Source organism: Pseudophryne corroboree (genome assembly GCF_028390025.1).
Source record: "Pseudophryne corroboree isolate aPseCor3 chromosome 3 unlocalized genomic scaffold, aPseCor3.hap2 SUPER_3_unloc_2, whole genome shotgun sequence".
NCBI classification, from domain to species: Eukaryota; Metazoa; Chordata; class Amphibia; order Anura; family Myobatrachidae; genus Pseudophryne; species Pseudophryne corroboree.
The window spans coordinates 5,381,941-5,394,432 of NW_026967508.1; the positions used below are offsets into that span (position 1 = coordinate 5,381,941).

A 12,492-nucleotide genomic window follows, 5' to 3' on the forward strand; every position below is an offset into this window, starting at 1 on the left:
AGAATGGAGGGTCAGGTCACACGAGGCCTGACCACATAGGGGTTTCCCGCTTACTATCAGTAACCGCCTGTTACTGACTCTGCGTTGTGGGCGGGTTTATGCTGCCACCAACAAACTCCTAACCTGCCGTGGCGTTTGAACCACGGTTCTGCTCTGTATGTGCTGATGCACTGCCTTACCACACCTGTGTGGTGTTGACGAATCCCCACTAGCCACTTGCTAGGCCTCTACCGGTAACTGGCGGAAGGCAGAACTTGGAGACGTTAGGTGCTTCCCTGGACAGCCAGAGGACGGGGCTATGTTTGGCATAACCCTGTAGGTCACAAGATGAAGCAATCTCCTTGAGGCAGATGAGATGTTTATTTGCTCAATAATAGCCTTAAAAAAGACTCTTCCCTATTGCTAGGGGCAACAGCATACAGCAAGCTGTTCCAGCAGAATAAAGATGGTACAATACAACTTTCATGGGGCAACTGCCCTCCTTTTATCGAACTCCAATACACCAGTGATACTCCAATACACCAGTGATCGCAAAAATGCGCTACAGCGTGTATTTTAACCCATAATGAGGATCAGGGACTCGCTTTTCCAAAATGAGTGCGTCCCTGGGGACGCGCTCCGTTGTAGGCAGTCCTTTAGCCCCTTTGATCTCTCTGCCGGGTCCCACTGCCTATCTTGTGGCTTCTTTGAAGTCACGGCCAATCACAATGGTCTCCCTCTCAAACCCCTCCAATAGCCGGGCTTCCGGGAGGACTGTTAGACGGGGAGGAGGAGCTGTTGGTGCCTTTCACTCCCGTATGCAGCTGCGGCACCCGGCATACTCAGAAGGCGGACCGAACTGCGGCGTTAACAGGCTTTCTTGGCGGCCACCTGTCTCCTCCCCATCCCGGTGCTGCTATTCACTTCTCCCCCTCACCGCCGCGGCCACTCAGGATGCGGGGGCATGCGCCGGTGAATTCCAAGGCTAGGCGCGGCATCCGCAACGCTGAGTCCTGAGTGGCCACGGCGATGAGGGGGAGAAATGAATAGCAGGGATGGGGAGGAGACAGGTGGCTGCCGAGAGAGCCTGTTAACTGCGGCCAGGTAATTAAGATGAAGAGTTTGACATGCAAGTTCATTTGTTTATCAGCTCAACGTACTGCGGCCCTTATTATTCTTTGCTTCATATGCTCATCTTTACACATGCATATTGTGCAAACGTGCCGCGGCTCAGAAACTGTAACACCACCAGGCTTAGTGTTAGACCCATCTAACCAGACCGCTAACCTATAGCGTCCCAGCTGCAGCAGCCTGCTCTCCATGCTGGAACTTGTAGTTCAACAACCAGACACCTACAGCACACCTCAAGTTTTTCTGAGGTAAAACTGGGACAATAGCATACAGGCAAGCAAGTAGCGCCCCTGACCACTGCACCATTACATTCCCTAAAAGCACCCTGTACCCCATTTACCATTGCCCTCCTCTCTCTGCCTACATTAATCACTGTTCGGAGGTATGCTGCAGGTGGTTCATCTCTGATCTATACCATACACAGCTGGGGTGACACGAATAACAGAAGGTGGCATCATGGAGACGTAGCTTTCACACAGAGGGGGCAGCCATTTTGTGAGGGTCAACCTACAATCAGGAAAAAGCAGTGCCTCAGATATCGGACATCGCACCAGCGGTAGTTGTACTGGAATACCAGTCGCCAATGTCCCTTTTATTATTGCCAACACCACTACCTTACAATACCTGAAACCTCTACCAGCTATAACTGTTATTCTGCAATTTTATGTCTCAAGTGTCCCAACACCTCTTAGCTTGTAAGCTCATTTGGGTAGGGCCATGAACCAGAATAACTGACTGAGGTTTCACCAACAAAGCAGCGCCGGGATGGGGAGCAGACAGGTGGCCGCCGAGAGCCTGTTAACGCCGCAGTTCGGTCCGCCTTCTGAGTATGCCGGGTACCGCAGCTGCATACGGGAGTGAAAGGCATCAACAGGTCCTCCTCCCCATCTAACAGTCCTCCCGGAAGCCCGGCTACTGGAGGGGTTTGAGAGGGATGGCAACAGCTAATGATTAAAACACTGGGGGTGAGGGCAGTGCCCAGCACACACCAACACAAATGCACACATTGAACAGCATAGTTACCCCACCCCCATATACCCACACCCTCCAAAGCCACACAGTGCCATCACATGCACCCCACCAACCACACAGTGCCCATCATACACACACCCAATATCCACACATTGCCCATTACAACCCCCCCCCCCCCCAATACCCACACATTGCCCATTACACACACCCCCAATACCCACACATTGGTCATTATACACACCCCCAATACCCACACATTGGCCATTATACACACTCACACAGTGCCAATTATACACACACCCAATATCCACACATTGCCCATTACACACTCACACAGTGCCAATCATACGCACTCCCCACAACGTGTTCACAGTGCCCATTATACACACACCCATCTGACACCCCCTCCACTGACACGCGTGATCACTGTGTCTGGGGACGACAACTGGGGCTCCGAGATGGTGGCTACAATGTGTATAACGTGCTCTGCCTGGCGCAATGTGTATAACGTGCTCTGCCTGGCGCAATGTGTGTAACGTGCTCTGCCTGGCGCAATGTTTATATTTGCTTTACCTGGTGCAATGTATATAACGTGCTCTACCGGGCGCAATGTGTATAATAATGCGTTCTAACTGGCGTAATGTGTATAAAGTGCTCTACCTGGCGTAATGTGTATAAAGTGCTCTACCTGGTGCAATGTGTATAACGTGTTCTACCATGGCGCAATGTGTATAATGTGCTCTACTTGGAGCAAAGTGTATAACGTGCTGTAACCTGATGCAATATGTATAATGTGCTCTACCTGGTGCAGTGTGTATAGGAGGTTCTACCTGGTGCAATCTGTATAAGCGGCACTACTGTGTGGTGTAATGTAAATTGGCACTATTATGTGGTCATGCCCCTTCCCCATGAAGCCACGCCCCTCAAATTTTGTGGCGCGCCTTCGGCGCGCACTGCCTATGCTTTGCGGCCTAGTAAAGTGGAAAACCAATTCACTTTTTGCCTAAGGGCACCAAAATGTCTAGTTGCAGCTCTGGTGCAGGGTGTCCTGCATGCTACACAGCTCAGCAGCACTGTCACCCCATCCCCCCACCTTGCAATACTTTTGTAGTGTCCAAACAAGATTAAGATTAATAAGAACTTTCATTCCGATGGGACCCAGAAAATGACCGGTAGGACCACAATTTTTTAAAGTGAGGGGTCCCTGGGACCCACTCTTTTTTTGGATCAGCGCGATCACTGTACACATTACCACAGGGGGTAAGCACGCCCGGTGGTCTACAACCAATCAATGTTTACCCATGAGCTGTGCATGCCTTGGTCACATGCACAGCTAACATTGTTCTCTATGGACAGTGGGGAGTGGTCACTCTCCTTTGTCTGTCCCATCCTGGAGGATCAGGATACGCCCCGGTGCCATTCAGTCTAGGCTAGGGGAAGTTTTCCCGCCTAAACTGACTTCCAGAGATTTGCCCGGGACCCAGCTCACTGCCAGCAGCCTGGAATTGGGCTCCAAAGCTGGGCAGCCTAGTTCCCCGGTCCAGGTTTCCTGGCTACTACGGGTGATCCCTATGGAGCTCCAGAAAACCACTCGGCTTGTTTCAAAGCTGAGCTTCTTCTCTCTCTACCAATGCCACTTTCAAGAGTGAGGCTGAAAGGGAAAGTATTCTGTTTTTGGGGAAAAGGTCTGGGAGAACCCATCAGCCTGCACAGCCATGGATTCCCCCTCCCTGGGACACACATCCAAGTAAGTGCATTTACCTTTAAATACATTTCCTTTAAACACATGTTTCCCTTTAAATCTACATTGAGCCTGTGCCCTGCACAGGCTCCACATTCCATTCCCAGGCACTGAAGTGCCTCATAACACTAATTAATATATATATATATATATACATACATACATACATACATACATACATACATACATACATACATACATACATACATACATACATATTTAAAAACCATTGTTCTGTGTTTTTAAATACTGTGGTCAGCGCTGGGCTCCCCTAGCCCTGCAGCCTGGCTGCTAGGGCTCTCTCAGTGCTGGAGGTATGGGGCTGGCTTTCCCCATCCTCCAGCCTGCCTGTAATGCCCGCCAGTGGGGTCCAGGGAGCTAGCTCTCCCTGTCCCCCAGAGCGGCATTCACTTTTGTAGCACTCACCAACCTAATCATCCCCCCGCCGCCAGGGAGCCGGATAGCCCAGTCCCCTGTATGCGGTGCCAAATCTGTGGCCCCCCCCCCCCCCCCCCCGGCCGCCTGGCAGCCCGGCGGGGCATTCCTCCCGGCTGCCGCGGCTGGCCGCCTCCAGTGCAGTTCCCCTCTCCCCCGGCGCGCACACACTGTTCAGCGCGCCGGGGGCTGCCCTCACTGTCGTCCGGGACCGCGGCACATTGTTAAAATAAATTTTTTGCCATTTGTACAAACACGGCGCCAAGCGCCCACAATATTTGAAATATGGCGCCAAGCGCCCATTGTCCCGATAATGGCGCCGGGCACTAGGGATTAACCCCTTCAGTGCCGCGGCGGCCATTGCTCACGTGGGCTGGGGGTCTCTCCGGCCACAGCCCCCATTTATCCGTATATATGAACACAGCAGGAGCAGTGCTTATCAACACACTTTACACACCACATTGTCTCTGGGATGAACAATTGGGGATGGGCACTTTTATCTATATGTTTGGCAATAAGATTTTATTTTCATGTTTGCGTCTGTTTCATGGAGCAGGTCAGATGCCGGAAGCCACCTGGGGCCTCATTAGCTGCACAGTCCACCCATTAACTTCAATACATTTCCATTGTGCTGCGATTATTAGTGTTTTCTGCACTGTCAGGGAAGTAACACCTCCGGCCGCACTCCAGTCACATCTCAGGCAGCTATGACGGGAGGGAGTCGCAGCTCCAGATCTGACAATGCGGATGACTGCGAGTAGGTCAAAGAAATGGGATTTATTTTTTTAAAAGTTCCAATTTGGGATTAAGTTTCAGACTGGTCTGTGTGCGTATTCAGACCGTAATCCTGAATGAATCTCCCCCAGAGCTCTATAAGGAATCTTAATGTGTGAGACTAGAAGAATAAATTATGCAGACAGTAATACAGAGTTGCTGTATGACTATGGTACTTGTAAACTCTCTCTGATATTTAATTTAATTATTAAATTTATTCTTGGGCCATTTAGCTGTGAGGAACCGGAGATCCTTTACTAGAAGTCACGTAAATGATGTCACGGAGGATGGACAAGGACAGGAGTCATGTGACTGAAAGGATATTAAGCCTCACTGTGGAGATCATCCAGCTGCTGACAGGAAAGGTGAGGGGTCCTGTGAGTGTCACAGTGACATCACTCATATTCATATTACTAACACAGGGACCTGACTGGGGAGGTGAGATCTGGGAGTGTCTTACTAACGCAGGGACATAACTGGGGAGGTGATGGAGTGACAGTGACAAGTGTCTGCATTTTCAGTCCTTTTCCAAATATGACTTTCATTCCGGCTGTGCAAGCTTTCCTTTAAGAGGTCTTTCGTCATACATTCTTCCTATCCCTTCATGGAATTTAAATTTTAGTTATGGAGACTCTTCAGACACCTCCTTTTGAGCCTCTTGAGATGGTGAAATTCTGCTACTTTACGTTGAAGGTGGTTTTCCTCCTAGGTAATGCCTTTTCTGTGAGGATATTGGAATTGCTGGCCCTGTCTTGTAAGCCTCCCTTACTTATCCTTAATTCTGATAGGGTGGTGTTACGGACGAAGACATATTTTTACCTAAGGTGCATTCCATTTGAACCAAGAGATCTTGCTTTCAATTTTTACTTTTGATCTTTGTGGTAGCTCCCAATTGTGGCTGATACCCTCCAAGGGATCTATTGCTCAGTGGATTACTGCCACTATTCGTCAGGCGTATCTATCTTCCGATGCGCCTGTCCGACGTCCCTCTGGGCTCTTTCGACTTGTATGGTCATGGCCTCTTGGCTGGTCTGCCATGGTACCCCACCGGAGCATTTGTGGAGAGCGGTGATCTGGTCCTCTGCATTCTTTTACCAGGTTTTACTGTTAACATACTGTTGGTTATATTGACGCCAGATTTAGGCATGAGCTATAGATGTCGTTTTCCATTCAGTTTAATTGATGTGTCGCTCTCAATACATAGGATCACTCAGTAGTGAGGAAGACATCTGGAAACTGTGAGACACCCAGCAGCCATCCCCGTGTGTCAGGAGGACTGAGCAGGACCCAGAGCCCCATCACGGTGCCTCTACCTCACTCACTGATACATGAGAGGCACAGTGACCAGAAGATCCTGGAGCTCACCAACAAGATCATCCAGCTGCTGACTGGAGAGGTGACTGCTGGGAATGGGACATTATACAGTAACACCGGGAGCTGTGTCTGGGTGATGACTGGAGAGGTGACTGCTGGGAATGGGACATTATACAGTAACACCAGGAGCTGTGTCTGGGTGATGACTGGAGAGGTGACTGCTGGGAATGGAACATTATACAGTAACACCGGGGGATGTGTCTGGGTGATGACTGGAGAGGTGACTGCTGGGAATGGGACATTATACATTAACACCAGGGATGTGTCTGGAGAGGTGACTGCTGGGAATGGGGCATTATACAGTAATATCGGGGGGATGTGTCTGGGTGATGACTGTAGAGGTGACTGCTGGGAATGGGACATTATACAGTAACACCAGGGGATGTGTCTGGGTGATGACTGTAGAGGTGACTGCTGGGAATGGGACATTATACATTAACACCAGGGATGTTTCTGGAGAGGTGACTGCTGGGAATGGGACATTATACAGTAACACCAGGAGCTGTGTCTGGGTGATGACTGGAGAGGTGACTGCTGGGAATGGGGCATTATACAGTAACACCAGGGGATGTGTCTGGGTGATGACTGGAGAGGAGACTGCTGGGAATGGGACATTATACAGTAACACCAGGGGATGTGTCTGGGTGATGACTGGAGAGGTGACTGCTGGGAATGGGACATTATACATTAACACCAGGGATGTGTCTGGAGAGGTGACTGCTGGGAATGGGGCATTATACAGTAATATCGGGGGGATGTGTCTGGGTGATGACTGTAGAGGTGACTGCTGGGAATGGGACATTATACAGTAACACCAGGGGATGTGTCTGGGTGATGACTGTAGAGGTGACTGCTGGGAATGGGACATTATACATTAACACCAGGGGATGTGTCTGGGTGATGACTGGAGTGGTGACTGCTGGGAATGGGGCATTATACAGTAAAACCAGGGGGGAGGTGTCTGGGTGATGACTGGAGAGGTGACTGCTGGGAATGGGGCATTATACAGTAACACCAGGGGATGTGTCTGGGTGATGACTGGAGAGGTGTGTGTCTGGATGATGACTGGAGAGGTGACTGCTGGGAATGGGACATTATACAGTAACACCAGGGGATGTGTCTGGGTGATGACTGTATCCTTGTGTGTGTCAGGTTCCTATAAGGTGTGAGGACGTCGCTGTCTATCTCTCCATGGAGGAGTGGGAGTATATAGAGGAACACAGGGGCCTGTACAAGGACGTGATGATGGAGAATCACCAGGCATTGAAGATGGATATGACTGAGAGGATAATAAATCTCTTCCTGGACATCATCTGTGTGCTGACTGGAGAGGTGAGGGATTCTGGGAATGTCATGTCCTCTTGTCTCACACATGACAGCAGAGGCCTGTAGATTATATAGGACATTGGTGATAAAATAGTGAAGGAGGCGATTATAGATTCTTTTTACATGTGATGTTTTCTTTTCATTATTTATTTCTCCAATCAAACTTTATATGAATATTTCTCTGACGTCCTAGTGGATGCTGGGACTCCGTAAGGACCATGGGGAATAGCGGCTCCGCAGGAGACAGGGCACAAGAATAAAAGCTTTAGGATCAGGTGGTGTGCACTGGCTCCTCCCCCTATGACCCTCCTCCAAGCCTCAGTTAGATTTTTGTGCCCGAACGAGAAGGGTGCAGGCTAGGTGGCTCTCCTGAGCTGCTTAGAATAAAAGTTTAATTTAGGTTTTTTATTTTCAGTGAGTCCTGCTGGCAACAGGCTCACTGCATCGTGGGACTAAGGGGAGAAGAAGCGAACTCACCTGCGTGCAGAGTGGATTGGGCTTCTTAGGCTACTGGACATTAGCTCCAGAGGGACGATCACAGGTACAGCCTGGATGGGTCACCGGAGCCGCGCCGCCGTCCCCCTTACAGAGCCAGAAGAGACGAAGAGGTCCGGTGAAATCGGCGGCAGAAGACGATGCTGTCTTCAGACTAAGGTAGCGCACAGCACCGCAGCTGTGCGCCATTGCTCTCAGCACACTTCACACTCCGGTCACTGAGGGTGCAGGGCGCTGGGGGGGGGAGCGCCCTGAGACGCAATATAAAAGATAATACCTTAGGTGGCAAAAGAATACATCACATATAGCTCCTGGGCTATATGGATGTATTTTAACCCCTGCCATTTTTACACAAAAGAGCGGGAGATAGGCTCCGCCCCTTCACGACGTCCTTATCTCCTCAGCACACAAGCGCCATTTTCCCTCACAGCTCCGCTGGAAGGACGGCTCCCTGACTCTCCCCTGCAGACCTGCTACAGAATCAGGGTAAAAAAGAGAAGGGGGGGCACTATTGGCAGCAAATAACAATATAAACAGCAGCTATAAGGGAATAACACTTATATAAGGTTATCCCTGTGTGTGTTTATATATATATATATATATATATATATATATATATATATATATATATATATATATATATATATATATATATATATATATATATATAGCGCTGGGTGTGTGCTGGCAGACTCTCACTCTGTCTCTCCAAAGGGCTAGTGGGGTCCTGTCCTCTATCAGAGCATTCCCGGTGTGTGTGCTGTGTGTCAGTACGCGTGTGTCGACATGTATGAGGAGGAAAATGATGTGGAGGCGGAGCAATTGCCTGGGTTAGTGATGTCACCCCCTAGGGAGTCGACACCTGACTGGATGATCGTATTTAAAGAATTAAGTGATAATGTCAGCACTTTGCAAAAAAATGTTGACGACATGAGACAGCCGGCAAATCAATTAGTGCCTGTCCAAGCGTCTCAGACACCGTCAGGGGCCCTAAAACGCCCGTTACCTCAGTGGGTCGACACAGACACAGATACTGAGTCTAGTGTCGACGGTGAAGAGTCAAACGTAATGTCCAGTAGGGCCACACGTTACATGATCACGGCAATGAAGGAGGCATTGAACATTTCTGACACTACAAGTACCACAAAGAAGGGTATTATGTGGGGTGTGAAAAAACTACCAATAGTTTTTCCTGAGAATCATGAATTAAATGAGGTGTGTGATAAAGCGTGGGTTTCCCCCGACAAAAAACTGCTAATTTCTAATAAATTATTGGCACTATATCCTTTCCCGTCAGAGGTTAGGACACGTTGGGAAACACCCCCTAGGGTAGATAAGGCGCTCACACGTTTATCTAAACAAGTAGCGTTACCGTCTTCTGATACGGCCACCCTCAAAGAACCAGCTGATAGAAGGCTGGAAAATATCCTAAAATGTATATACACACATACTGGTGTTATACTGCGACCAGCAATCGCTTCAGCCTGGATGTGCAGTGCTGGAGTCGCGTGGTCGGATTCCCTGACTGAAAATATTGATACCCTGGATAGGGACAATATATTGTTAACTATAGAGCATTTGAAGGATGCATTACTATATATGCGTGATGCACAGAGGGATATTTGCACCCTGGCATCAAGAGTAAGTGCTATGTCCATTTCTGCCAGAAGAGCGTTATGGACGCGACAGTGGTCAGGGGATGCGGATTCCAAACGACATATGGAAGTATTGGCGTATAAAGGGGAGGAGTTATTTGGGGCTGGTTTATCGGACCTGGTGGCAACGGCTGGAAAGTCCACTTTTTTACCCCAGGTCACTTCACATCAGCAGAAAAAGACACCGTCTTTTCAAACTCAGTCCTTTCGTTCCCATAAATACAAGCGAGCAAAAGGCCACTCTTTTCTGCCCCGGGGCAGAGGAAGGGGAAAAAGACTGCACCATGCAGCCGCTTCCCAGGAGCAGAAGCCCTCCCCTGCTTCTGCCAAGTCTTCAGCATGACGCTGGGGCTTTACAAGCAGACTCAGACTTGGTGGGGGCCCGTCTCAAGAATTTCAACGCGCAGTGGGCTCACTCGCAAGTGGACCCCTGGATTCTACAGGTAGTATCGCAGGGGTACAAACTGGAATTCGAGGCGTTTCCCCCTCGCCGGTTCCTGAAGTCTGCTCTACCAAAGTCTCCCTCCGACAGGGAGGCAGTTTTGGAAGCCATTCACAAGCTGTATTCCCAGCAGGTGATAATCAAGGTACCCCTCCTACAACAGGGAAAGGGGTATTATTCCACGCTGTTTGCGGTACCGAAGCCGGACGGCTCGGTGAGACCAAGTTTAAATCTGAAATCCTTGAACACTTACATAAAAAGGTTCAAATTCAAGATGGAGTCACTCAGAGCAGTGATAGCGAACCTGGAAGAAGGCGACTATATGGTGTCTCTGGACATCAAAGATGCTTATCTCCACGTCCCATTCTACCCTTCTCACCAAGGGTATCTCAGGTTTGTAGTACAAAACTGTCATTATCAGTTTCAGACGCTGCCGTTTGGGTTGTCCACGGCACCTCGGGTCTTTACCAAGGTAATGGCCGAAATGATGATTCTTCTTCGAAGAAAAGGCATCTTAATTATCCCTTACTTGGACGATCTCCTGATAAGGGCAAGAACCAGGGAACAGTTAGAAGTCGGAGTGGCACTATCTCAGGTAGTGTTACGTCAGCACGGGTGGATCCTAAATATTCCAAAATCGCAGCTGATTCCAACGACACGTCTTCTGTTCCTAGGAATGATTCTGGACACAGTCCAGAAGAAGGTGTTTCTCCCGGAGGAGAAGGCCAGGGAGTTATCCGAGCTAGTCAGGAACCTCCTAAAACCAGGCCAGGTGTCAGTGCATCAGTGCACGAGGGTCCTGGGAAAAATGGTGGCTTCTTACGAAGCGATTCCATTCGGAAGATTCCATGCAAGAACGTTTCAGTGGGATCTACTGGACAAATGGTCCGGATCGCATCTTCAGATGCATCAACGGATAACCCTGTCGCCAAGGACAAGGGTGTCTCTTCTGTGGTGGCTGCAGAGTGCTCATCTACTAGAGGGCCGCAGATTTGGCATTCAGGATTGGATCCTGGTGACCACGGATGCAAGCCTGAGAGGCTGGGGAGCAGTCACACAGGGAAGAAATTTCCAGGGCTTGTGGTCAAGCCTGGAAACATCTCTTCATATAAACATTCTGGAACTAAGGGCCATTTACAATGCCCTAAGTCAAGCGAAACCCCTGCTTCAGGGTCAGGCGGTATTGATCCAATCGGACAACATCACGTCAGTCGCCCACGTAAACAGACAGGGCGGCACGAGAAGCAGGAGGGCAATGGCAGAAGCTGCAAGGATTCTTCGCTGGGCGGAAATTCATGTGATAGCACTGTCAGCAGTGTTCATTCCGGGAGTGGACAACTGGGAAGCAGACTTCCTCAGCAGACACGACCTTCACCCGGGAGAGTGGGGACTTCACCCAGAAGTCTTCCACCTGATTGTAAACCGTTGGGAAAAACCAAAGGTGGACATGATGGCGTCTCGTCTAAACAAAAAACTAGACAGATATTGCGCCAGGTCAAGGGACCCTCAGGCAATAGCGGTGGACGCTCTGGCAACAACACCGTGGGTGTACCAGTCAGTGTATGTGTCCCCTCCTCTGCCTCTCATACCAAAAGTACTGAGAATCATAAGAAGGAGAGGAGTAAGAACTATACTCATGGTTCCGGATTGGCCAAGAAGGACTTGGTATCCGGAACTTCAAGAGATGCTCACGGACAAACCGTGGCCTCTACCTCTAAGAAAGGACCTGCTCCAGCAGGGGCCTTGTCTGTTCCAAGACTTACCGCGGCTGCGTTTGACGGCATGGCGGTTGAACGCCGGATCCTGAAGGAAAAAGGCATTCCAGAGGAAGTCATCCCTACCCTGGTCAAGGCCAGGAAGGACGTAACCGCAAAACATTATCACCGCATTTGGCGAAAATATGTTGCGTGGTGTGAGGCCAAGAAGGCCCCTACAGAGGAATTTCAACTGGGTTGTTTCCTCCATTTCCTGCAAACAGGACTGTCTATGGGCCTAAAATTAGGGTCCATTAAGGTTCAAATTTCGGCCCTGTCGATTTTCTTCCAAAAAGAACTGGCTTCAGTGCCTGAAGTTCAGACATTTGTAAAAGGGGTACTGCATATACAGCCTCCTTTTGTGCCTCCAGTGGCACCTTGGGATCTCAATGTTGTGTTGAGTTTCCTAAAGTC

General features: G+C 49.5%; 1 protein-coding gene across 1 annotated transcript in view; it reads left to right on the plus strand.

The window, feature by feature from the left end:
* LOC134983631 (zinc finger protein 436-like) overlaps positions 1–12,492 on the plus strand; it is a 174,638-nt gene that overhangs the window by 119,687 nt on the left and 42,459 nt on the right. Inside the window, exons 2-4 of the mRNA XM_063949307.1 lie at positions 5,266–5,397; positions 6,237–6,428; positions 7,559–7,738. Coding sequence (XP_063805377.1) covers positions 5,305–5,397; positions 6,237–6,428; positions 7,559–7,738 — 465 coding nt within the window. The 5' untranslated portion in view covers positions 5,266–5,304. The remainder of the gene's footprint in view (positions 1–5,265; positions 5,398–6,236; positions 6,429–7,558; positions 7,739–12,492) is intronic.